Source organism: Heliangelus exortis, chromosome 7, assembly GCF_036169615.1.
Source record: "Heliangelus exortis chromosome 7, bHelExo1.hap1, whole genome shotgun sequence".
In the NCBI taxonomy this organism is placed as follows: Eukaryota; Metazoa; Chordata; class Aves; order Apodiformes; family Trochilidae; genus Heliangelus; species Heliangelus exortis.
Window position 1 is genome coordinate 29,817,611 of NC_092428.1, and position 27,324 is coordinate 29,844,934.

General features: G+C 39.3%; 1 protein-coding gene across 1 annotated transcript; it reads left to right on the forward strand.

Moving 5' to 3' along the window:
• The first annotated feature begins 94 nt into the window (after nucleotides 1-94).
• SEC23IP (SEC23 interacting protein) lies at nucleotides 95-27,324 on the forward strand. Its single transcript, XM_071749543.1, has 19 exons — nucleotides 95-281; nucleotides 2,999-3,516; nucleotides 4,516-4,711; nucleotides 5,192-5,385; nucleotides 5,687-5,776; nucleotides 7,724-7,844; nucleotides 8,143-8,232; nucleotides 8,887-9,028; nucleotides 10,259-10,467; nucleotides 11,134-11,252; nucleotides 11,824-11,994; nucleotides 12,393-12,488; nucleotides 12,653-12,853; nucleotides 13,473-13,628; nucleotides 14,286-14,388; nucleotides 15,078-15,263; nucleotides 16,068-16,230; nucleotides 18,747-18,847; nucleotides 22,042-27,324. Exons 1-18 carry the CDS (start codon nucleotides 140-142, stop codon nucleotides 18,826-18,828), a joined length of 2,979 nt encoding a protein of 992 aa, XP_071605644.1. The 5' UTR covers nucleotides 95-139; the 3' UTR covers nucleotides 18,829-18,847; nucleotides 22,042-27,324.

Below are 27,324 nucleotides of genomic sequence, written 5' to 3' on the forward strand. Positions count from 1 at the left end.
CCTCCTCCCCCCCCCCCCCCTTTACGCCCAGAGGCCCCCGGGACGCGTCGCCGCCGCCGCCATCTTAGGAGCGGGCAGCGGGGGTGAGGGCGGAAAGGGCGGTGCGGCCGCGGGGAAGGGACGTGGCTGGGGTGCAGCTATGGCGGCGGCGAAGCCGGGGGCAACCGGCGGTACCAATTTGCTCTTCTCAACCTCCGCCACCGAATTTAATTTTACCGTGCCCTTCATTCCAGTCAGCCAGGCTCCAGATGGACCGCCGGGACCCGCTCTCCTGGCAGCTGGTAAGGTTGGAAGGGCGGGCGGGCAGGGGGGATGGCGGGGGCAGCTGTGAGGGAAGCGGGAGTCACGGTGAGGGGCTGTGAGGTGAGGGGGGGTATGTTAAGCAGGCATTTTAAACTTCTTTTTTAATTTAATCGTGATTTGAATAGTCTTTGTAAAACCTTAATGATGTTCCAAGCGCATGCAGGGGCAGCTTAAAATCTGATGCTCAGTTTCATGTAAAGGAAGGTGGGGTTTTTTTCTCGAAAAAGCCTTCAACAGTAGAAATGAATCTAGAAATCACGGATTTTAAATTTACTTTATATGCCGAGTCCAAAATCCAAGACTTTATTTTAGCCTTGTTGTATCTTGTCTAAAGTAAGTAACACTCTAAGTGAATATCAGTGCACTGCATACTTGTAGATTTAATAAAATATTTATCATGCTTACTATTTGAAACATTATTATTTTTTTTTAATCTTACTTGCTTTTGGGGAGGTCTGTGTCTAAAGTTTATTTGAATGAAGATTCATACTTTTGCAGCGGGAGTGAATTTCAGTGCCAGAGGTTGTGGCACATTCTGTGTTAGAGATTGAAGCAGGAAAGAACAAGCTCTTGAGTTTTAATTATAAATTGTGCAAAATATAATAAGAATTGACCTTGGGAATTGTTTGACACAAGTCAGCCAGTATTATGAAGGTCAAAAAGCTATTGTGTCTCCAGTAGTCAATAATGTGTTTTTTTGTGCTTTGCAGTTTGATGATAGAAAACACATTTTCTGGATCATTTGGGGGTGAAGGAACCACTGTTTTCTGTCGATTGGGAGGAATATTTTCCCAATGAGGGAAGTCACTTGTGGCTGTCAGATGACAGTGAATGACAAGGTACCAGCTTATATAGGGAGGGACATTCAAGAGGGTCACACAGTCACTGTTGAAGAAAGACTCTTTTTTGTATGTGAAAAATGCTGCCCTTCTAAGTCAAAGCTGTACACTTAAGAGGAAATTTTTAAGTTTGTATCAAGTGCTTCTTTTTCTGCCAGTCTGGTTTTATGTTCCAAGTTTTTGCAAGTTCCGAGTTTTTACAAGATTAGAAAAAGGCAAAGTAGGAAGTAATGGACTGTGTTGGAAACTTCTGTGTGTGTATGTAGAATTTTTGTTTTGGCAGAACTTTTGCAACCTCTTTTTGCAATGAAAAGATGCAGTTAGACTCAATATTTGGTCCCTAGTTGAAATTGGAGAATAGCAGGTGTTTTGTCAACAGGTAATTATCTGGTAAAGCTTTTGAGCACATTTCTGCATGGTTCTTGTGATCTGACATGGTGAGGTCAATTGCTTGCTCTGCTACCAGTTATTCTAGTGTGGTGTGCAGTATGCTTCTTCCTATTCCCCAGTGTTTATGAAATGTGAAAGGAAGAAGAGTTTTACTGTTTAGAGGTAGAGACCTTTTATTTAGTATAAATGGCTGTTCTGCTTGTAGTTGGGAGATAATCTATAGGCCTGACTTTGCAGGGGTCGTTTCTTAGAAATGGTTTTGGTTCTTCACACAATGGTTCGTGTGTATATGCTTTGGATTTTGTTCATCAAAGTGCAATAAAATGCTATAGGTGAAAGTAAGAGAAATTTATAAATGCAGTCAATGATTGCCTCAAACTGTCACTGTCTGAAAAGACTACTCAATAAAAGATGGTTAAAATAGTTCTTTTTAATCATGGCAGCTGCTTCTTTTATGATTAATTAATTAGAACAGCAGCTTCCTAGGGAGACTTCTGTGTGGGTTCCCTTGTGCTCACTTGATACTCTATATTACAGATATGTTGGCTGTGACATTTATTATCGGCTGCTTGTAGCTGCAGAGTTGTTTGATCTCCCTCCTTGGCTTGGGAGTGAGTAGCAGAGAAGCAATTGTTGCTCTGTGGTTTCTTCCCCACAGCCTGGGGATTATTTGACTGCCAGGCCAGATGACAACACTCTTATGACTTCTGCAGATTGCATGGTGCAAGGTGCTCTTTCCTCAGCTGGGAGTGATGCTCAGACCATCCCAGGTTTAACTGAGGTTACTGCAGGATCTGTGATAACATCAAACGTCTTTTCTCACTTGTTACTGGATCACTGGAGAGCAGAAAACTGATTGACCAGGACCTGTTAGACATGTTTTCTCAATGCAAAAGGGCATTTATGGCTTTGAAACTTTTTAAGCTTTGAGGAATTTTTTTTGCCCAGAGATTTCTCTCTTGTGCCAGTCCAGAGTAAGAATTTATGAGAGGAGTAGAGCAAGTCTTGCTCACTGGGTGAGTTGGGCTCGTGAGTTGTGGCCACTTCGCAAGCCATATGGGAAACTCTGCTGAAGGAGCAGGCTAGAATGGATTGCTTAACCAGTAGGTTTGGTCTCTTTGGGAATGTCCTGAAGTTCTACTGTTGAATTTCATCTTGGAATTCTAAAAACTAGAGCATAAAGTTCTGTGCTTGGTAACTGTTTTCATGGTAAGAGGAAATGAACCAAGGCTGCTCTTGCATTTGGTAAACATAATACATACATTTTAAATGTTCTTGAAGACTTTGTATCTTTTGTTTCATTTTATGGTATGTTCAGTCACCAAGGATGTGTAACCTTTGTAATGCTTTTAGCTTCATGGGGGCCAAGAGAGTTTTGGAAATAGCTGATAGTGTTACAGAACATTCTGACTACATACACTAACTGGTTTGAACCTCTCACAGTATCTTTTTGGGTTTTTTTTCAGATGATTCTGGAGATGTTGGTGAAGAGGACAGCTTCTTGGGTCAGACTTCTGCCAGCCCCAATCCACCACAGACTTTCAACTATTTCTCTCAAGTCCCCAGTAGCAGTGATCCATTTGGAAGTATTGGGCAGCCACCCTTAACCACTGTTGCACCTCCCGTTGGAGCACCAGCCCTCTCCAGGCCTCCAACTTCACTTCCACTTGTGTCTGGGTCACAGGATGGGCAAAATGCCTTTTCACCACCTCTTCCCAGTTCGCAGGCTCCACCTACTTCACAGGTTGGAATTGGGGCTTTTCAGACTCCTCAGCAGAGCTGTCCCCCACCTGCAAATTCATCTGCTCCTCCCCAAGGAACATCTCAGCAGGGCTTTAACCCTTACCGGCACACCACCCTCAGCAGCAGAGCTAACCCATACCTTACTCCACCACAGCTACAACAGGGTTATGCACCTCCTCACTCACCATCCTGTGTCCCACCTGTCCAGATGTATCAGACACCTCCGGGGCCATTGACACAGGTATAGAAATCATTCCTGATTTCCTGGTACCAGAAGAAAACAATTTTAAGTCGCTTTCCTCTTTGAATTGTGTATTTTGTCTTCTGAGGATTTTTCTTTTCCCCCAGAAAAAGTCTTGAACCATTCCTGCTAGCAAAACCTTGTCACTAGACCTAGCCTAGAACTGCTTCTTTAGGAAAACATCCTGATCCTATAAGGTACCTGTACCCCAAGGCGGCAGCTATGTGAGCCTCTGGCATCAGAAACAAAGCCAGGTTGTGAAGTTCTGTTACTCTTTTCTGCCCCTTTCTGAGTTTGCTGCAATTTCAGCTCTGCTGCTGCATTGTTTGTGCCTCTGCTGTAAATCTGGTCGTTCACCCATTTGCAAAATATGGGCTAAAAATCTCTTTTTCAAGCTGGTTTCCCTGGTGGAGCCAGTGCCTTTTGAAATTATGATTTAAATCACATTGTCAGCAAACCTTTTGAAACACATCACTTGAGGATTTTGTGTCATGTAAAGCATTAATCTCCATTCTTTTTTACCTTTAAATGGATTAGTAATAACCTGACAAGTTTACCTTGAAAACAACAAAAAAATTGTTTGTTTTGCCTGAGCTATTGCTACTTGTCAAAATTGACAACCTTTATGCAAAAAATGTAATGATGTATAAAGGAATAGTGACAAGATGACGTTTTAGTTTTCATGTCACATTGAGTGGCTGTAAGAAATAAGCTCAGCCTGAGTTTTGAAGAGTTAAGGGAGTATTTTTAATCTTCCTGGCTTCAGGTAATCAAGGTGCTAGACCATAGTTTTTAACAGTGTCTGTGGGAAATTAACAGTGTAATTTTTCAAAAGCTGACCACTTTATTACATTTATCTGCCATTTTTAGAATGAAAGTTAATGTTCTTGGGAGAAAAAAATACTGTACATAAAAACTCAGAGTGTTTTTTATGGCAAATTATACATCAGTTCTGTAATAACTGTGAGACTGAGGTGATGATCCTGTGTGTACTTTCAGTTTCCACAGTCTCAGTCACAGCTCCAGGCTTCCAGGCCTGCAGGTCCATTGGTCCCAGCACCTCCTGTTCTGCTGCAGAACCAATATGAGCCAGTTCAGCCACACTGGTTCTACTGTAAGGAGGTGGAGGACAAGCAGCTGTGGATGCCATTCAGCATTCTGGATTCTGCCAAACTAGAAGAAATCTTTAATTCTGGTAAGCTGTGGAAACTGTAGTCATATCTGATTTAGAGGTGAACACAAGGACTAGAAGGAAGATGTCAGAGTAATGTCACCTGTGTATGAAAGAGCAATATGGCAGTAATAAGTTGTGTTAATAATTATTTTGTGCCATGCAATTTATTCCCTTGCATTATCTGTTGTTTTATGCTGCCAGATGTGCCAGATGCACATCCCTGGTGAATATTTTCACATAGAACTCAGTTATTTGTGTCTTGGTGTGCCTATTTCTTAAACTCTGCCAGTTCTGGGAGAAGTGTTCACATTTGGGAGGTGTTTAAAGCCTTTTTTCTGCTGTGTAGAGAGCATATAGAAACATTTTAGCAGCACAGTGCTTCTCTTCCATAGCATAATTCTCTGTCTTGACGCATTTTTCGTCACTGAAGTGGCTTGGGCTGGGACGAGAGAGAAAAAAGCTGTGTTGGTGTTGTAACCAAGTGTGAGTTTTGTGTCACAGTCCAGCCTGATCCTGAGAATGTGGTCCTCAGCACGGATGGGGGACGCTATGATGTGTACCTGTATGACAGAACAAGGAAAGCTGTGTACTGGGAGGAGGAACCTTCCGAAGTGAGGCGATGCACCTGGTTCTACAAAGGAGACAAGGACAGCCGGTTCATTCCTTACACTGAGGATTTCAGTGAAAAGCTAGAGGTTGGTGCTACCTAAACATTCTGAAGAATTCCATAGTTTGTTGTGTTTATTATCTTAGAAATATTTCTTTCTTGTGTTTCATTAAAATGATTTCCAGAATGTACTTTCTGGAACATAAGTAAGGAAATCCTGCAAAGAGGAGTGCAGCACCATGAGCTGATATCAACTTGTACTTCACATGACTTTTGTGTAAATGAAGTTATGTAAATTACAATCTTAACATTACAGATAGTGCACAAAGCCAAAAAACAGCTTGTCTGTGAGGGCTTGCTGAGTTTGTGTAACTTGTTTTCTGTTTCAGGCAGAATATAAAAGGGCTCTAGCTACAAATCAGTGGCATCGGCGGCTTGAGTTCCCAAATGGGGAGACAATTGTTATGCATAATCCCAAGGTAACAGATGCTGGTGATTGGTTCTCACAGAATTCATTGAGGGTGAACAAGTAGATGGATAAAGGATAACCTGAATGCAGTCTTAGTGTTGCTTGAAATGTTGCTTGTTTTCAATATGTGCATCAAAGATGATGAAGTTTATAGAACACTGAAGTCCTGCTTGCTTCAACGTGCTGTCATGTGATTACATGACAAAGCTTTCTAAAACCTAAGAAGCATAATGGTTTACACAATAAATATTTTGACTGAGTGTAACTGGCAGCAAATGGGATGCAAATTGAGTTATTTTAACCTCAGTCTGTACCAAATGAAATATAATTTAAAGTAAGAGCCTTCATCCAGATGCCATCCAGAGGGACCTGGACGAGCTTAAGAAGTGGGCCTGTGTGAACCTCACGAGGTTCAACAAGCCCAGGGAAGGTCTTTCACCTGGTTCAGGGCAATCCCTAATATCAGTACAGGCTGGACAGTGAAGTGGTTGAGAGCAGCCCTGTGGAGAAGGACTTTGGGATACTGGTGGATTAAAAGCTGGATGTGATTGAGCAATGTGTACTCACAGCCCAGAAGCCCAACCTTATCCTGGCCTGCATTGAAAGCAGTGTGACCAGGAGGTTGAAGGTGGTTCTTTCCCTCTACTTCGCTCTGGTGAGACCCCACCTGCTGCTGGGTTCATCTGGAGTCATCAGCACAAGGACTTGGAGCAGGTCCAGAGAAGAGTCACAAAAATTATCAGAGGGTTAGAGCACCTCTCCTGTGAGGACAGGCTGAGAGAGTTGGGGCTGTTCAGCCTGTAGAAGAGAAGGCTGCAGGGGGACCTTCGTGCAGCCTTTAAATACTTTAAATATTATAAGAAAGATGGGGACAAACTTTTAAAAGGAAAATAATTTGCCCAGAGAGATGGTAGATGCCCCATCCGTGGAAACTTTCATGGTCAGGTTGGACTTGGTTCTGAGCAACCTGATCTAGATGAAGATGTCCCTGCTTACTGCAGGGAGGATTGGGCTAGATGACCTTTAGAGGTCCCTTTCCAACAGAAACTCTTCTATGTGGAGAAGAGCATTAACTGAAAAATAAGTAATTTGTGTATTTAAGCCATGATAAATACTCCACTGCAACTATTTTTTAGGCCATGAGAAAGCAGAATAACTTTTGAAGTAGGTTGTTTTTGTTTTTGTTTTGTTTTGATTTTTTTTTCTATAAATACTCTGCTAACAGTCTCTTGTGATTGGAACATGGACTTCAGCCTTATTGACCAATGCTGTTAATTGTTCACTTGTCAGAGATTCAGTATTAATAAATAAATAAAATAATCCAAGGGCCAGAAAGGATCACAGTTGTCCCTACTCTAAGTGCTTCTTCATGGTCAGGAGTTCTGTCCAGTAATAACCTAGAGAAGAAATGCTTAAACCGCTTGGTGTCATGAGTTTGGACTATACTAGTAGAGTCAATGCAAGTCTTACAAACAGCCTTACAGATGATCTGCTCAGTTTCTAGGGTTGTTGGGCTATTTTCCTTCCCTTCTCTGTACCTCCCCCCTCCCTGAACACAAGTTAGTGTTCAGTTTCCTCATATGAACAGTGATCTGCTAAGGAAGGGTGGATACTGTAGTATCGGAAAGAGGAGCTTGAACAGTCCTTGGAAAGAATCACTGGGCAGACCAAGTCAGCCAATGATTACTGTTGTTTAAGTTGTCTGGATGCTTTTCACACTAGGAGAATGATCTCTTAGTTTGGATTCTGGTGTTAGTGAAGCTATTGCAGCCACAGGGAGCAGCCTTAGGGTTTGCTAAAGCTAAATGAAGAAAACAGCTAAGTCTGAGATGCAAGGTGAAGCAATCAAACAAAAAATGTGTTAAACTATGCAATGCTTTCAGACTAACAGCATGGATCATGAGGCTTTTTTTGTGTGTTTATAATAGGACAATGTATTATTTTTATTTTTTTTCAGGTCATAGTTCAGTTCCAACCTTCTACCACCCCAGATGAATGGGGCACTACACAAGATGGTCAGGCAAGGCCAAGGGTAGTAAAACGTGGAATTGAAGATGACCATGATGAAATTCCTGATGGTATGTGAGTACTGCACCTGGGTCTGGAGCCTCAGTGGTTGTTTCATTTGTGTGCAGAAGCTGGACCCTAGCATGGAGGTCACATTCAAGTTGTTCCTTAGTCTAAGCTGCTTGAAAGAGGTCATCTGGCTTTGGTTTATTTTTTTGATCAAAGGAGTCTTGTGGGTTATGTCATACTCTGAACCATGTTATGTAATAGACTTTGCAAAGGAATTATATCTTCCGGTTGCCTGACTCTAAACTTCACCACTGCAGTACATACTGGTACTCAACATTTTTAAATTTTCTTTTTCTACAGGAGAAATGTCCCAAATTGACCATCTGGTATTTATGGTTCATGGCATAGGTCCTGTATGTGACCTGAGATTCAGAAGCATTGTTGAATGTGGTAAGTTTTTGTCTGGTTAAAGAGCACTCTTATTCTCAACTATTTAAATGTGGGTCTCTGTGTCTCATATTCAGATAAACATGGGTTTAAAAAACCCAACATTTTTTTTAAAAAAGAAAATTTATGTATAGAAGTTCAGTTTCTGGTAGAATTTTTTCCTGATTATTTTCCAAAAGCAGAATCATATCTTTTTTCAGTCTTACAGCTTTGACTGTTGCTATTAATTCTCAATATCAGATTTGCAGTGGGTTTGGGGTGTTGCTGGTTTTGTTTTGGTTTTTTTGGGTTTGGTTTTTTTTTGTGGGTGTGTGTTTGCTTTTTGTGTTTTTTGTATGGGGTTTATGCTTGCTTTTTAAATTTTTTTTTATTAATACATGCCAGCACAACTGAGTAGATTAAGAAGGCTATGTCTGATCCTGGAGTAAAAATGCAGTAACTATGGGATAAATAGAAGCTTGCTGGAAAATACGCTTAAAAAAGATAATTTTCTTAGAGTAGTAATACTTAGGAATATTTTTCCACTTTGCAATTTCCTTCATTTGTATTTTGACTGTGACTGAAATTGGAGAGGGGGTGCAAGGAAGAGAGGCTTTGTAATTGTGTATGACTTCAGTACTGCTCCTACTGGATTTTCATCACTCTGCTTCTCTACAGTTGATGATTTTAGGACTGTTTCTCTGAAGTTGTTGCAGACTCATTTTAAGAAATCTATGGAGGAACATAAAGTGAGCAGGGTGGAATTCCTCCCTGTTCACTGGCACAGTTCCCTGCATGGAGATGCAACAGGTGTAGACAGGTGAGTGTTCCAGCTAATGCTGCATCTGAACAGTTTTTGTAAATTGGATGAGAAGTTAATGTGCTTTTATGACTGGGTTACAGAGAAGCATTACTGATTTTCCTTAATTGACATTTAGATCAGAAGAATAGACAGCTAGAAAGTAATGTGGGATATTTTATTGTTTATTTTCATTACACTGGCTGACAGGATGCACACAAATGTTCAGTGGTGCATTTTCTTGAAAGTGTTCAATGCATTGGTACATAATGATGATTTTGCAGAGATGGTGATCATTAAGTGTGAGGTGGTGAGCATGGAAATATATTGTCCAGCAACAGGTATGTACAGTTTGGACTGTACTGCACATACCTCTTGTGGTTCTGCAGGTTCTGAGTATTCCCAGAGTAGCATGTGAATTATGATTTGGCAGTTGAGCTGATTTTTTTTTTTTTTTTTTTTTTTTCCCCTTAAACACAGTATCTATATTTGGGTAGAAGTGTTACAGCATTTAAAAATCTATCTTAAAATCACTTCTTGGGGCCTATCTCTTTGCTGTCAGTTGACATTTCAAGCTGTTTTCTCTTGCTCAAAGACGGGGAAGCCCAAATTGTGAGGGTAACAACCTGTACCACTTAGAGCACATGTTAGTGTTGTCCAGACTCTTCTTGTTCAGTCAAGTCAGACTGCTTTCCCAGAACATTATTCTGCTCATTTGGACACTGCATTACCACAAGGAGTGAAGATCCTCATTCTGTTAATCAAACCAGGCAATGCTAACTAAGGCAGTCTCAGTTTTCTAGCAATTCCACTGTATCTGTTTTAACTCCAGGCAGACAGCATGAGGATGCCAAGCTTTTTGTCTGAAAATAGAGTATTATGGTGTCTTACTTCAATTTTTCCTTCAATTTTTATATCCCGGTTCTTTTTCTCTTCCCCTTCTACCAATCTGCTCACAAACCTTCCCTGTTACAATATGAGAGGAGTGTTGGAACAGAGAGGAGGTTGTTTGAGGCATCCCTTCAGCATGGAGAGAAAAAAGGAAGCTGTATTTTCCCCAAATCTGTACACTCAGGAGGAAGCTCCAAAGTATGAATACACAATGAGACCAGAAGACTACGTGTTTTTTTAGTATCCACGGGGACCATACCTTTAATATTTACACTGCAGTTCTCCTCCCTGTCATTTCAAAAGCTAACAAAGTGCTTCTCTTCGAGGCATTTAACGCTGCTAATGATTTTATCTCGCTAGGAACATCAAGAAAATCACTTTGCCGAGCATAGGGCGCCTGCGGCACTTCACCAACGAAACCCTGCTCGATATCCTGTTCTACAACAGCCCCACCTACTGCCAGACCATTGTGGATAAAGTGGGGATGGAAATGAACCGGTTGTACGCCCTCTTTATGAGCCGCAACCCGGACTTCAAGGGAGGAGTCTCTGTGGCCGGGCACAGTTTAGGTAATTAGCTAAGGAAGTGATCTGGGAGAAAACCAGCATCCCTGCACTGAGGGAAATGGGTGCTTCATTAAGCAGAAGGATAAAATTAGCTGCTAGGGCACAGCTGTCTCAGAATGCAGCTGACTAGAAGTCAAGCACCTTTCAATAACTTAAGTTTCTAAAGCTTTGAAGTGTTAATACTTCATGGATGTGTGTATTTCCCACCCTCCCCTTTAGTTTCCTTCGTGAAGAATTAGTGTCTAATTTGTGTTTAAGATAACAAATTATCTGGTGTCTCTGAGATGTGTAACTTCTGTGTGTCAGAACTCCAGTAAGTAAAAGTAATTTTTTGGAATACAGGATAAGTGTTATAATGACATATGACATACTGGTTTGGGCTGGTTCTTTTCCTTTGGTTTGGCAACAAGTCCAAGGTGGTTAAGGAAGGGTAGCTCAATCCTGGCAACTTCATAACCCTATTTCACATGAATGGGGAGGAAAAAAAGGTTTGATTTTTAGTGAGAATGATTGTGTTCAAGTTATAATATGGGTATTTTAGTTTTAAATCAGCCATCTTGTTTGATCAATCTTTACAGTGCTATTACTATGGCATATAAAACTTGCTTAGGATGTTGGGATAGGAAAATCTGCCAGTTTTCTCAAGACCACTATAATTCCTGTTTCCAGGTTCTTTAATTCTATTTGACATATTGTCTAACCAGAAGGACTTGGCTTCATCAGTAAATAGTGGATCAGTGCCTGGTGTTAATGGGACTGTAAAGGATGTGACTGTCCATGATAAACAGGTAATTTGCATGCTCATCTTTCCAAGGAAATAGGTCTGATATCTTCAGCAACTTTTTCTTAACATTTTAGAATTTCTTAGCTGAAACATGGTTGTGATTTTAACATGTTAATGGAATTGTGCACTTTTGTAAATATTGCCAATTCTCAGAACAATCTGTTTGCATCTCCCTCAAGTTCCAAGTAGGTCAGGATTGGGATTTGATCATGAACATCAGCTTTGACCTTTCTGGATGTGTATCTTGGTCTTAACAGTATCTGAATGATGGGGGAGATGTGTAAGAGGGAAAGAATCCTTTTTCAGGCTAGAAACAGTGACTGTTGTTTAGCAATTAGAAGGAATTGGTTTGGAGTGTCTGAAGTAACCTTTTGTCTCTCTGAGTAATTTTAAAAATATGTTTTTTACTGGTCTGTCATCAGTGAAAGATCTGTATCCTGCTATACCAATAATGGGTATAAATTTGCAGAGCTTACATAACATTTTAAAGATAAAGTAATTAAACTTGTATTTACTTGTTGTATATTGGCTTTTCATTGTTAGGTCATTCTGTTTCTGTTCTTTTTTTTTTTAAGATGACTGAAGATACCAGTTCCTTGGGCTCCTCAATTGCTACTTCTGGTGATGATCCGTGTGAGCCTGAAGTAGATGATGATGTTCCCACTTTGCAGAAAACTCTTGAAATGCTCAGTGTGTCAGAGTATGCAAACATATTTGAAAAGGAGAGAATTGACATGGAGTCTCTGGTACAATAATGTTTGTTGCCTTGCCAGGGTTGGAGATTTATGTTTGAGGGTTGTTTTTTTTGTTTGGGGGACTTTTTAATTTTTGGGTTTGTTTCTGGGTTTGGTTTTTATTTGTGTGTCTTTGTTTTTTCCTTTAGTTTAAGGTACTACAGGGCATGAAGCATTGCAAGGAAGTAAAGATAATTAATTAATATCTGACACGAAGACTAAACGCTATGTGACTTTTAAATTTTTTTTTTATTTCCCAGATGATTTTAGAATACTTTTTATTTATCACTTTCTGTAATGTCTTTTGGTTTTATAAAGTGTCTTATCTAATTCATAAGTCATTGTGAATAAGAAATGATATGTGCTACTAGAAAGTTGTAAACTATGCTTTGATGTTTTTTGTTTTTTAGCTGATGTGTACAGTTGATGACTTGAAGGAAATGGGGATACCTCTTGGACCAAGAAAGAAGATAGCCAATTTTGTAAAAGACAGAGCAGCCAAGCAGGTAAATATATATTTTCAGGAATTAACAAAGAAGTTGTCAAACAAATATAGTGACTTTCTTGCTGTGAGGTTAACATCCTTGATAACATCATGGATATACCAAAAGAATTTTGACATCTGTGAAATAAACTTTTTTGCCCCTGGTTTTGAAACTTCTCTCAAAAGGAACAAAAGAAAGCAGCAGCTGAAAAGAAAGCTGTGCTGGCTGCCACACTCCAAACTCAAGAAGATGCCCAGAAAGCAAAAGAGGCTTCTGTCTCCCCTTCAGTGTCTGGTCAGATGCACACAAAGAGGAAGCTTCCAGTTGGTGCCTCTGTTTCTTCTGTGAACATTGACTACGAATATTTTGAAGTTGGAACTGGCCAGGTGATACTACATATCTTTAAATGATTCATTTTGAGCAATGCTGTCCTCTTGCTTGGTTTTGGTTTTTTTAATGTTGATGATTGTGCTGCTTTCCTTGATTGTTGAATGAAAGTTGTGTTTACGTAGAACTTTACCCTTTGGTGGGAGGCAGAGCTGGGAAAGTGGTTTGTGTTGCTGGAAAGCAAAGCTTATTTTAACAAGGATGCCATTACAGTGAATTTTCCCTTCCAGCAGTGTGTTAGCTGTAAACACAGTTCTGTTTCAGCAGCAGAACTGTGTGAATGACACAATATTGAATGCTTCTGTGGCTTTGCATTTAATGTGGTAGCCTAAACTAATCTGTTTGTGCTGTTATATGTAAGTTTTACCTCAAGCAATTTAAAAACCAAACCTTGAAGGCTTCCTGGTTTAAATACATTTTTTAAATTATTTTGTACTTCTGAAATTTTTTTCGAGAGAAGCATTTTAAAATTATGGTATTGAAATGTAGTAGCTGTAGCTTGCTGCCAAGTACTGTGAGCATATGTTTGATTTAATATACAACTTGGTTTTTCTTCCTAACCAGGCATTATATTAACTATTTGACAGTTCTGAGAGGTGTCTGATTTCTGTCTGGTAGGTTTCTGTGGTTTACAGTGCACTGGACTTTGAACCAGATATTTTCTTTGCTCTTGGCTCTCCTATTGGTGTGTTCCTTACTGTGAGAGGAGTGGAGAAGATTGATGAAAACTACAGGCTTCCTACCTGCAAGGGCTTCTTCAACATCTATCATCCAGTGAGTAAGGGGTACTTCTGAGTTTGATTTTAGTTGATGCAGATGAACACAATGAAGAATATTAAGTTTTGACTTCTGAGCATTACATCTCCTGTTCCCTTCCATACATTTACCAAAACATTTTTTTTTAAAGAAAAAAAGACCAAACTGAAAAATATATTAATATATTTTAATATATGTGGTCTATACTGCAAAAGTGAAGTAGAGCCAGCTGTAGGTTCCATACCTACCATTCTAGGTATGGATTGCCTTGATAATACTTGCCTGTTTGTTTTCAGATCTTAAGTAACTTTTTTTGCCATTAATTTCAAGCACCTCTTGTAGATTTTTAAAAAGTGTTTGTACTTCAGCCATTTGCAGAACTTTGTAGAGTTTCCACTTTAGATTCTATAAAATTTAGAAATCCTTAGAGGTTTTGCAGTGCATGAAATTCATTGGTCCTCTGCTGTCCCATCTTGTTTAACAATTATACAGTGATGTGCTGGTAGAGATCACCAGAGTGCAAGAACATTTTGCTGCTCTTTTGCTGTTGTGTTTCTTAGAATCTCTGCAGGAGAACAAGACCTGACTAAGTCAATGAACCTGCTTAATTTTATGATTAAACTGAATGGTCATGAACTGAAGATGTCTAAATGTCTATGTGTTATTTCTTAATAGCTTGATCCTGTAGCTTACAGGTTGGAACCAATGATCACTGAAGACATGGATTTAAAACCAGTTCTCATTCCACATCATAAAGGCAGAAAAAGATTACATCTGGGTAAACAGAAAATTTCTTTCATATATTGATTTCATTCCTAATTTACTCATTTCATGAATTAGAGTATTGTCAAATTTCAAATCACTTATTCATTTTCCTGGATATTTGACTCCATATTTTCCCTAAATGTCACAGGGGGATTCCTTCGAGCCTCCCATTTTAAAATTACTGTTCGTCGCTTGTACTCCTTAATTTCTGAGATTATGTGAAACAAACAGAATTTACTGGTTTCATTTACCTAATGAAGTGTTGAACCAGGGTCTGTTCAGGGTTGGAAATATGGAGGAAAAAGGTCATTCTGTAACCATTGGTGGGCAGGGAGTGGATTTTGTTCTCATGTGTACACATCAGATCAAAGTGTAGGATGTTAGGAGTAATTGTGGGTGGGTGTAGCTATCATTATAGACTCTGCTGGAATTGAAATCTGTTGGACTGTTTGTGTAGTAGCAGGTGTTAATTCATTGACCCCTACATTGAGAAATTACTTGTGTTTTCATTACATCTCACCTAATCTTTTATAATAGAATAGCACTAATAGAACAGAAAAGTATGAAACATGCTCATGGAGTAGCAGGCCTGCTTCTCCTAAAAGTTAGGGTAGTTTTTTGAACAGGTTCTATCAGTTTTAGTTTCTAATTTTAAATCCTTCTACTCAGGCAATATCTTAAGTTTATATTTTTATTTTTTAGAGTTGAAGGACTCTCTGTCTCGGATGGGATCTGACCTGAAACAGGGGTTTATCAGCTCTTTGAAAAGTGCATGGCAGACCCTGAATGAATTTGCACGTGCTCATACATCTTCAACTCAGCTACAAGCAGAACTGGAGAAAGTAGCAAATCAAATTAAAGAGGAAGAAGAAAAACAAGTGGTAGAAGGTATGTGGACACAGTAGTTTTCTTACAACTTATTGATGTCAAATTAGCAGAAGCCTGAGTATCCTAGTGGTTGCTTCCCATTGATTTTCCTGACCCTTTCCAGGAGTTCTCTGTGCTTTTGGAGTATTTGACATTGAAAGTAAGATATGCTGCTTTTTTTTTTTTTTTTTTTTTTTTTATCTGTTTGTTTAAGGAAAGGAAGAATTAACTGCTTTTATTAAAATTTTGACTTGATTTTGTATAAACTTTGAAGTTCCTGTTGGGAGGGCAGGTCACTAAATCACTTGTGTTTTCTGTCCCCTTAGGACAAATTAATACAAATACATATTTCTGAGATTCATGCTCTTTTGGGAGTGTTCTGGTGTGTTTTTGGGATGAGTTAAGCAGCATTTAAGTATATCCTTTAACTGAAAAAAATGCTGTTGAGGAAAATAAAAAGTCAGAAATAAATATTACCCCTAATAGCACCAAGGGCAGGCCTCCCAGCTGTGAATTATGTGTCAATATAAATTGAGGATAGTGGTTGAATCTATGCAAAGGGGATGTGGAAATATAATATTTCAGATTATTTGCTTGTGGAAGGACAGGATCAGTCTATGAACTATGTTTTTTTATTTTATCATTTAATTTCTCAGTTCTTTAAACTGTTGTTTTAGACTGTTTTAAGACATAAGCCCATAGTTCCAGTACCCTTTCTGAATTATGCAGTAGCATAATTTTCTTGATTCGATTCATAATTTTCTTGATTGTAGTCAAACAGGCTGTGCTTGAAAATAGTTTAAATCTTAAACTCTTTAATTTTAGCTGAGAAAATCACTGAGAGTCCAGACCTTCCTAAAGATGAAGATTTTTTTGTGAAGGTTGGAATGCTAAATGGAGGACGTCGTATTGATTATGTTCTACAGGAAAAACCAATAGAAAGCTTCAATGAATACCTGTTTGCTTTACAGAGTCATTTGTGTTACTGGTAAGAGGAGGTATTTGTGAGTCTATTACTACAGCTTTTCTGCTATAACTGTATCTATAAATGTTGGTAATTGCATGCCTACCATTTTTCTTAATCCTATTATTTACCTGTGACCAATATGATCATAGCTAGAATCATCTTCCCTGTCTTGAGCATTTTATAATGAAAACTCAGGTGTCACCTCTGTCAAAAATCATGCCCGTGTTTCACTTCAAGAAAGTTCTGGAAAAAATAACTGGGTATGAGATCCTCATCACTTAATTCTGACATTTCTTTGTAAAGATGTTGCTTTCCCACACAGCTGTACTATACAGATAAATTTGTTCTACTCTGGATGCTCAAGTGTTACATAGTTAGGATGATTTGAGCATATAAGGTAAACAGTATCTATGACTGTCCAGGAATGTCAGTTGTGAGGTATCACACCTAGATGAGCTAACCTTATTTTGAAATAAAGTTCTCTGTTAGCACTAAGTAAACAGATCTATCATCCTGTTTGCAATAAAGACATTGTATATTCTTCTCTTGAACTTTGGCACTCAGAGCATGCACCTTGAGCTCTAATGATTTCCAGAACAAGGAGAGGTCTGTGAGCATTTTGACAAATGCTGATTAAAACCTATCCATGAAGGAATTGTAGGAGGCTACATTATGTTGTAAAATTTATGCTGGAATGAAATTGCTGGAGATTGATGTCCTGCTATCAAAGATTAACACAAAAAAAAGAAGAAAAAAGGCACAGTTGGATCTTCCTGTGAATTTCAGTGGTTATGGTTTTACCACTTGCGTGCAGTGGTTGCTCATATACAGGACGATTTCTAGAACAACAAGCAGAGTTTGATGTCACCATGTAGTCAGAGCTGCTGTAGTCAGAGTCCTTTGCCTTATCTAGATTTGGATTTATTTTTTTAAAATGTGTATGTGTTTCAAAGGGAGAAAGATAGAATCCTGTTTCTGGGAAGCGTAGTAACTATTGCCCTGTTGCATCTGCCCTTGGTGAGCAAGGGGTGATTCTCATCTTTTAGTAAGCAAAACCCTGCTCTCTTGTTCTTAATTTAGGAGGTGCCAGCCAGACAAGCATTGCTCTACTCAGTTTTTGAAGGTTTTAATTTTGAATAGCTAATGATTTTAAAAGCAGGGGTTAAAATAGGGAATTGGAAGCATTACCTGAAGGTTCTTTCTTGTTAAAGTCAGTCCCACACTGCTAAGGATCAGCAGCTGCTGGAGCAGGGATTCTCCAGGCTGATGTGTGCTGCTTCCTGGGGAGAGTTGAAGGAACCCGGAGCTCTTTTCCACAAGGTGGCACCCAATCACTGCCAGGTGTCAAAAAAACTTTTTACCCGAGAATTTTTTTTTGTCATTCAAGATAGGAAGATAAACACGATGATTAATGACCCAAATATGAGAAGGTGTTTTGGGTTTGGGGTTGGTTGGGTTCTTCTGGGGAGGGGGATGGAGGGGGAAGCCTAAAATGAAATTACCTGTGTGGTACAGAGGATGAACCTTCTGTGTTGGTCCTTTTGCATGCTTGTGTGCTTGCTCATTTATTAGCAGAGAGCATCAAGAAATGTGCTCAATCGTGCAGAATATCTGTAGTCCCTCAGCTTTCACATTTAACTCTATCCTGCTGCTCTGTAAGTGATGTTCCTCATATTTAGAGGATCACAGTTCTGAAAGTCTAAATTTTAGTTACCCTTATCTAACAACTGTAGCTTTGGAACTTTGTTAAAATTTGCCTATTTAACTTTCTTCTTTGGTTTTTTTTTGGTTATTATATATTATATATATACAATATATATTTAATATATAACTAAATAATTATAATTTTATATATTATTATGTTGGTATTGTGTATATGTGTTTGAATAACACTTTATAGGCAAGTAAGAAAATTAAGTCTGTTCACATTAAATTTAAAGTCAGATAGCCTGGAGCTTTGATTTTGAAAAGGGGAGGAAAACCACCAGTTTGGAAACATGGGACTTGAAATGGAAGTGCCAGCCAGTGAGAAGAATTAGAATATTGCTGATGGGACTGGCAAGGCTGAGTTTTGACTTTGCTCTGGTAGGTGCAGTGGAGGAAGTAAAGGAAGAAAGCCTTGACAAGGAGGATGCACTCATGATGAAATATATTCAGGAGCCTATCACAGACAGAAAGAACTTCATTTTTTGAGGAGTTTAAGTCAAAACAAGTAACATCAAAGTAGTAGAGAAGGGGATATCAAGTTGCAGCCTTGTTAGAGAGGAGAGAGTTGGGGAGATGCAGGAGAAAAAGGTAAATGTGTAGGTTAGGGCTGCCAGGAGTAATAATTGAAAACTGATGAAGAATTGTAGGTCAAAGGAAGTTGATAGAGGTAAACCCATGTTCCCAAAAGATAAGTACCAGGACAAATAGGTTGTGCAAATGTCTTAAAGAGCTGGAATGGGATGAAGCATGGCTCACAGGAATTAGGACATGAACCTCATCAAAATAACACTTTTTTTTTTTTTTTTTTTTTTTTTTTTTTTAATTTATAGGGGGTCTGAAGATACTGCCTTGCTGTTTCTCAAAGAAATATACAGGACTATGAATATAAATCCTGAACAACCCCAACACTGATGTAGAAATACATGAATTTGTAAGTTTGCTCAAATATAACTTATGTACTTAGATCAAATTCAGCTGCCTTTACTTTCCTTTTTTCTTCTGAAGCTTAAGTTGCAGGCAGCTGCAGAATGTCAGTTTGATGGGAAACATTTCTAGACTCAGATGCAGGGGAGATCTTGACGTTCTTCCACCTTCATTCCAAAAAGATATCTGATGTTATAGTTTTGGTAATAATTACCATATAAATATCTAAAAAAACCAAACTCATTTTATCACATTTCTTCCCCAGTTCAGTTGTTTGGTGAATGTTCAAATGTAGGAAATCTTTGTGGTATTGGGTATGATGAAATTGCCTTTAGAATGCATTAGATTAAAGAACACCATCAATGTTCAAGTGTTGTAATGGGCAAATTGTAGTATTGGTTGACCAATTGTGCACATGTATGCCAGGAGAAAAGTCACTTCTGTCCTAAAAAGTTGTTAAGCATTAATCTTGATAAATTACTAAATGAGACCTCAGTATATGCCAGGATTTTATTATTGTTGTCTAGCTTAAGTATGTGAATAGAGCAAGTGAAACAATAAAACACAAAAGGTGGTTTAGTTTGAAAAGAAATTAAATATAAAGTGTAATTGAGTAACTTAGATATGAAATATACTTGCAGTTATTTTTATTTTGAGATGTGTGTGTCCTAAGAGGGGACCTGTCTTGTACCAGTTTGCATCACTGGATACTGTAGAAAAGTCTATATTCTCTTCTGAGAGGCAAGGAGGAAGAAATAAGCACATTACCTTTTTTGAACAGTACAACAGGATGGTTTCTGTTGTATTTCTCCATTTTTCAGAAGAGCTGATAATGTCAAGGTACATAAATACTCAGGATGAAGGGAAATACTTGACATATCAGAGAAATATGAGATCTTTACTACCAATACAGCTTGGTAGTATTAGACTACAATATCAGTTTTTTGTAAAAATGCTTCTGATGGTAAGTTGATAGCATCTTTTTTTCTTAAATAATGAAATGTCATAGCTGATCAAATGCATTATTTTAAGCTCATGAAGAATATGAAGCAGGCAGTGTAAGCAGCACAGCTTTGGCAATGGTGTATCAGAGTCTGAAGTCACAGTTGGAGAATTTTTTTCTCTACTTTTCACTGTGTAGGGTGAAATCACATGAAGTTTGTTGCAACAGAATTAACTTTCATTGCAGGGGAGGAGATGTGTTAATTTTATCTCCACAAAGCTAGAAGTGTATTTGTTGTTGAGCTTCATCAGGTGCTGTGATAATTGTATTTTTCCTTGAGACCTACACAGTCAGAGGATGGTTTTAGCAGGATGTCATGAACAAAGCTCAGTTAAGGATAACTGTGTGGCTGTAATACCATTAGGAATGGCTCAGAATTTCTCTCAGCACTTGCTTGACTGAACAGCATTTGAGACTGGAATACAGACCCCAGAGGCTTAGCTGGGAGGGCAGGCAGAGCCCACTGGGATGCACTTTGTGACAAGGGCTCTCTCAAGAACTACAAGAACAGCATCTTTGTTACAGAAGAAATGCCTCTACGTGTGCTGTGTAAAATACTATCATGAAAGTCTCACAGTAGGGAAAAGAAAAATTCTCCCACAGTGCCAGACAGTCAGGTAGGGTTGGCAGGTTTTTTTTTTCTTTTTTTCTTTTCTTCTAAGACCTTCAAAGGGGAAGGATGGATGGCAGTGTGAACGTAGTAGATTACCCAGCAGTGCCAATGAAGGAACATCCATTTAGCTACCTAGAAGCAGATTATCTGAAGAAAAAGCCTCTCCCTGTTTGTGGGCTGCCAAAAGTAGCTCTGGGCTCTCTCTTCATAATTTTCATGCTAATTGGTTTGAATGCTGAGACCTGACCATGTTTCTGCTTTGGTGAGCAGAGCTACCTCTTCCTGTTCATTCACTTCTGTGTCAGCAGAAGGAGGGACAGGATTTATTATCCTGCTTGCCTCTGCTCAGGAATGTTGATCTTTGTGGTGCTTGTGGCACATTTTCAGTTTTTGGGGACTTGGTGGTAATTTTGGAGCAGGTAAAGCTAAGGGAGGAGCTGGATGTTCAGTTTTAGCTGAATATCCAGCTGAGAGCTTGCTAAAATGCTGAAGATTTGCTTTTAGAGAGCTGGAGGGAGTTGGCCAAATGATGCTCTTAAAAGCAGAGGAGGCTCTAAGGTGGCCACTGTGCTCCATCATATGGAGGATGAAGTTTGAGAGCAGAGAGGGGAGCATTGGTGCACAGCAGCTGCTGCATAGCATGTTTTGTGCAGGGGTCTCTCTTGAGGGGGTTGTTTTAATTTCTTTGGTGGTTTTTTTTTGGTTTATATCTATGGGTAACTTCACTAAAATTACACATGGGAAGAACTGGTTGCACTTAAAATTGGTGAGCAGCTGCTGGTATCTGTTTCCTTCTACTCAGTGATAAAATAATAGCAATGGTAGTAAAAACTTTTTGAGTTCTGCTTTTGTTTTGTGTCAATTACTTGATTGAGCTCTTTGTATAATCTTGAAGCTGTTCTTTGTAAAACAGTAATAGAGGATTTCATGTAAGCAATGGAAAGATGTGCTTGGGACAACTGGACCACGTACAGTGAAAATTTCATGTCTTGTGTCTGTTCTGGTGACTTCATTGAAAGGAAACTAAAAAAGCTGATGTCTTCATTTACTCTTGCAAATGAGAATTTTACCTTTCTTTAATGAAGTGTAGCCACACCTACTCTTTGTCAGATTCACAGGATATCACTGTGTTGAGAAGACTTGTTTAAGTCACTATGTACTCTCTATGTCCTATTCTTATTCTTACAGTTCTTCTTAGAAGCCACCAGTGAGGGAGCAGAATGTGCCATCATATTAAAGCTCAGATGTATAAACTATTGCATCTTTATTTCTCTCACTAAATAGAATAGGATAATTTGTTACTCTAGGTTGAAGAATCCAGTAGCTACTTAAAAATGTATTGCAAATGACATCCTCTGAGCAGTTATGAGCTCTTTGTAACTGTGATTGCCAATTTGTGTCCACAAAAAGTCTATTTCAGGAGCTTATTATATTAAAAAATTGAACACTGCATATTGATTTTTAGATCTGAGTCCTCTTGAAATTGAATGTTGGCATATTTAATTTTATTAGTACTACTGCAGGAATAGAAAACTTGATATATTTCTTATTTCCCATATGTCCATGTTCTGTTTTCTCTGCACAGCCACACGTGTTTCTCCGACAGACCTGGTGGAAAACACTTTGAAGATCATCTAATATTTCATAGTTACGATGGAAATAACAGATGACAGGATAAGCATCTGGCTTTTTTTTTTTTTTTCTTTTTTTTTTTTTTTGCCAGTCCAGAACTTGCTCTGATTCTACCTTTTTGTGTCACTTCAAGCAAACTTAAATTTTGAGATGATCAGCTCTCTCATTCAAGAGATGGATGGAATGACAGAATTTTGATTTTAAATCAGCTTAATTGTACAGTTGTTGAGTCTAAAGTGATTGTTGAGGAAGGTTTTTTTGGCACACAAATCATTACTTCTCTCCTTCACCTACTCTCCCTCTCAGCTGGCTGTCAAACATGCTTTGCCTATCAAGGCAGAATGTCCTTATGTAAAAAGACTTGTTGAGAAACAGCAGTAATCTGCTTTTCTCATCACTTTTGTTGGTCCACCTTTTAAAAACAGAATGTGAACTGTAGTTATACCTATCTTTAATACAGACTACACAAAACAGTTCATATTTACTAAAAACTAGCAACCAGAATAATTTTCTTACTATTGTAAGTGTGATGGAGATTATTTGTAAAGAACTTTTTAAGCCTCTGTTAAGAGCTTTTTTGTGTTTTGTTTTTTTTTTTTTTAAAGTAAAAATGAAGTTTGTAACAGCTGTTCAGTGTTTGCTTCTCCTGAAATGAAGAATAATTTAAAAAAAACATTTTGATCTGACAAATAAACTAATTTTAGTGCCTGGCAACATTTATGAGAACTAAAACACTTACCTTGACCTTACAGTTTAATAACCCAAAACAGTTAATGTAAGTAGATAAACCTAAAGCTTATGGATGCTAGATTATTATCTAGGTCCAGACCCACAATCCATACTCTGAAGCTGAGATGGGTTGGGTACTATGAAATCCTTTGAATTCATGTCTGAGCTTCTGTGGTTTTCTTCTGGCTTCAGCTTACATGCAAATGGTGGCTTTTCTTAATATTAGTGACTGACCTTACTACTATTTGTTATTGTAGTAAATTAATTTTGAAATGCAGTATGGGTTTTTTCTTGGTATATGTAGAATACATATCGTGTATATATTTTTGTTAATTATAATTAAAAATACTTTACTTCTGGTGGGTCTTTACAGCACAGTTTTGTATTTCATCACAGAAAATAGGTTGGAAGGGACTTCTGGAAAGGTTACTTCGTCCAACTTCCCTCCTTAAAGCAGAAGGAGCTTAGGGCTTTTTCAGCCTTCACCTCTGAAACTTATTTTAATATTTGACTGCAATGCCTGCAAATTTTTTTCCAATTGACAGTGGTGATTTCCCACATAGAGCTTGTATCTGTGTCCTCCTGTCCTTCCTGTGTGCATCTTCAAGAATAATTTCTCTGCCTTCTCTTGTACTCTCACCTAATCAGAAGTTAAGGGTAACAAGAAGATTTTCCTGCTAGGCTTATCAAGACCAAACAAATTCCTTGACATCTTCTCACATGCCAGGTGCTGTGCCCTGTAGTCACCTTGGGGATTTCCACTGGATTTGCTTCAGTTTGACAAAGTCCATCTTGTTCTCAGAAGCATATTTTCCAAAGCAAACTTTTTATCCAAAACCAAACCTATTTGTATCTTTATAAATTAGCCTCTGAGGACCAAGTTTTCTAAGCTTTACAATCTCCTTTATTAACATTAAAGAAAAACAAAAACTAAAAACCACAAACCACAACCACTGCCCTCATTTTCATCCTAAGTATTGCAGTGTGGAAGGTTGTACAATTATATTTATCAACTCCCTGCATCACTGAATAATCTGATGGATCTGCTTCAGGAAGTCTGATGGTGCCTTGTTCGCTTTTTACTTTCACTGCAAAGCTGATGGGCTGTGATAGAGTCCCCTGGGAGGGAGCAGCAGCACCAAGGAACTGTAAAATTCTCTGTGTGTGCAAGAAGTGTTATTGCATGAGGGACCCTGGCTGGCACAGAGCTTACATTGCAATGGAAGGATGCACTGGAGCAAACTGCAGGCGGATGAGGGCCATCTGGAGCAGAGGAATTGTTTTGGCAATATAGCATTAAAATCAGTTCTAGTTATATAAATAAAAATTGGACTCCAGCTACTTAGCAAAACTGATGTCTTGTAAGCAAATGAAAGTTCAGACATGAAGGAAAAATGACAGTATAACCAGTGATTATATAAACCAAATAAAACCTGTAAAACTAATGGAGTTTAAAGAGTGAATTTTATCTGCTACAGCTGTATGTACTACTTCCTTAGCAGAAATCTTCCTGGCATGCTTCAGTAATTTATTGGACAGACCATGTACAGAACAGCTGCTGATACATGCTGCTGTAAGTTTGTTGGTTTTTTTAATTTGTTTTGATTTTTCTAAATAGGATTAATAGGTATTATAATCCATTATTAAATAGACAATACTGATTAAACTTTAATTATGTAGCTTCTATTAAAAATTTAAGTTTTCCCTGCCTTTTATCTGTGCTGAATTGATGATAAATATGTAAAAAATTGTCTAGAAAATGATTTCTTAAAAAATCAAAATATATGTGTAGTGGGCCATAATGGCACAGGAGAAGTTTTCCTGCATGGGGAGTTATAACCATCTGATTCTGCACTGCGTTTTTTTGTCATTTGCTTATGTCAATATGAAAGTGATGTCCTTCAGACTTGCAGCCTGGCCCTGGGACCTCTACAGGAGAACAGAGGAGTAAAAGCTTAAGGTGGAACTTTCTAAATGAAGTTACTGGCACATGGAGGCTGAAGAGCAGGCAGAAGTGGAGAAGAGGTGACTGTGATGTGCTGGGAGAGAAGTTCCTGGTTCTACTGTGTTGTTGGTCCTTACAGCATTCCTGTCAGTACTGTAAGATCCCTCTAGAAAATGTGATTCATGTCTGCTGTTAGTTTTAAACTCCTCAGTGTGGAAGTTGAAGCTGAGACAGTTCCCATAATCTGCAATAAATGGAGAAAAAGGTGACCCAGTCCAGTCTCTCTCCCCACCAGTGTCTTGTTAGCAGTTTGGCTGCTCTGTGGGCTTTAAGACTTTCAGGTGAGAGCTGGGTCACTGCTGGCTGTGTCCTGCAGCCCTGCCCTGGGCTCTGTGGCTGCCACAGGTGATGAGAAGATGGACTGAAGCCATGACTTGTCCTGTGTTGGATGGAGCTGTGCTGGAAGGCTCCAGGAGGCATTTGAAAATTCTGAAACATGATGCAAAGTGGTCCTGGCACCATCTGCCTAATGGAAGAGATGGTTCCTGGGGGCCAATTGGATTCTTCAGTGCTGAAAACATCCTTGAGGCAGATCACCATGAAATAAGAAGTTCCCACTGAGACAAAAGGCTGCAAGTCACTCTAGGAGAAGGGTAAAAATGTATTACTAAGGCCCCTGATGGGATGCAAAGCAGAAGATTCCTATCACCCTGTGTAGCTCTGTGACTTTCCTGAAGACATTTATTTCCCCTCCTTGCTCCTGGAAACCTGTAGGATTATCTGGGGAGAGAGAGTCCTAGTTAAAGCCTTAAGCAACAAGAATCTGCTTTAGGACATGCTCAGTACTCAGAAAATGGGTTGTCTGTGCTGTGAATGAGATGCTCTGACTCAGGTCACCTGTGTCCTGGCCTGCCCTGAGACTGGCTCCCTCCTGTCACCAGCTGAGGTTGGCTGAGCTACAATTGCCTACAGCCATGTGAGTAATTGTACTACCTCCTATACCCCAGTCATGCTAAGTGTTCTCCAGAGGATCTTCTGAACTTGATGCTCACTCCCTGCACTGCTCTGAGGCAGCCTGACTTGAGAGCAGCCAGACAGAAAGGGACCTGGGAGTCTGGATTGACAGGAAGCTGAACAGGAGCCAGCAGTGTGCCCAGGTAGCCAAGAAGGCCAATGGCATCCTGGCCTGTATCAGGAACAGCGTGGCCAACAGGGCCAGGGAAGGGATTCTGCCCCTGTGCTCAGCCCTGGTGAGGCCACAGCTCAAGTACTGTGTCCAGTTCTTGGCCCCTCAGTTCAGGAAGGAGATTGAGGTGCAGGAGCAGGTCCAAAGGAGGCAACTGGGCTGGTGAAGGGATCCAGCACAGATCCTATGAGGAGAGGCTGAGGGAGCTGGGGGTGTTCAGGCTGGAGAAGAGGAGGCTCAGGGGAGACCTCATCACTCTCTCCAACTCCCTGAAAGGAGGTTGGAGCCAGGGGGGGGTTGGTCTCTTTTCCCAGGCAACTCTCAGCAAGACAAGAGGGCACAAGAGGTCTCAAGTTGTGCCGGGTGAGGTTTAGGTTGGATATTAGAAAGAATTTCTTTACAGAGAGGGTGATCAGACATTGGAATGGGCTGCCCAGGGAAGGAGTGGATTCTCCGTCCCTGGAGATATTTAAAAAGAGGCTGGATGTGGCACTTAGTGCCATGGTCTAGCAACCGCAGCGGTGGATCAAGGGTTGGACTTGATCTCTGAGGTCCCTTCCAACCCAGATTCTATGACTTCCAGTTTTATAAGGGGAGACTCCATCTGAGTCCTCCTGTGTGCGTCTGAAGAGAGTGATGAGGATGTGGGGACTTGTGACAAGATAAGATGCTTTATTTAGTTAAGTCATCAAACAGCAAATGCATTTACACTCCTTCTGTGAGGAAGCTGCTGTGTTGAATGGCATGCAGTGCTTCCAGCTAAGCACACACATATATTGTGTTGATGTGATTTTATACCCACAAATCTGTTAAATTGCACATTTTTTTGAAAATAAGCTCCTTGAAGGATGAAAGTGCTCTGATGGATTTTTCTTTTCCACAAGCATTTCATCCTTGTAGCATTGCAGCAGAGAACAAGTGCAGGTGCCAAAGGTTGCTGGTGAATTCCCCAAAAGTCACAGAAGTGAAGGGCACAGACACAAAAAATACACAGTGTGCAGAATTAATTTAAAAAACCCCAAACAAAACAGTCCAGAAAAGTGATAAAAGACTCTGTTTCCACTCCGAGGTCACACCTTTCTGGGTACTCCTTTATTACAGAATCTGATACAGTACAGGTTTGTTTTGAAGCTTCATGTGGAAAATAATTTTTCAGATTTAATGTATTTAAATTTAATTAATTCCAAGGAAAAAATCAGTGGCTCTCATAAGAAATCCAACACCACTCCAAAAGATTTGCATTTGAGTATTTCATTGAAAACTGACTTCTTTTGAAAGCCCTTTTGACCACTGCTCCTCCTGTAGTTTCAGCAGCCATTGCCTCCTCCAGCAATGAATGTTTTTGTCCTTTGGAAACACCTCCTTGCACATCTTGT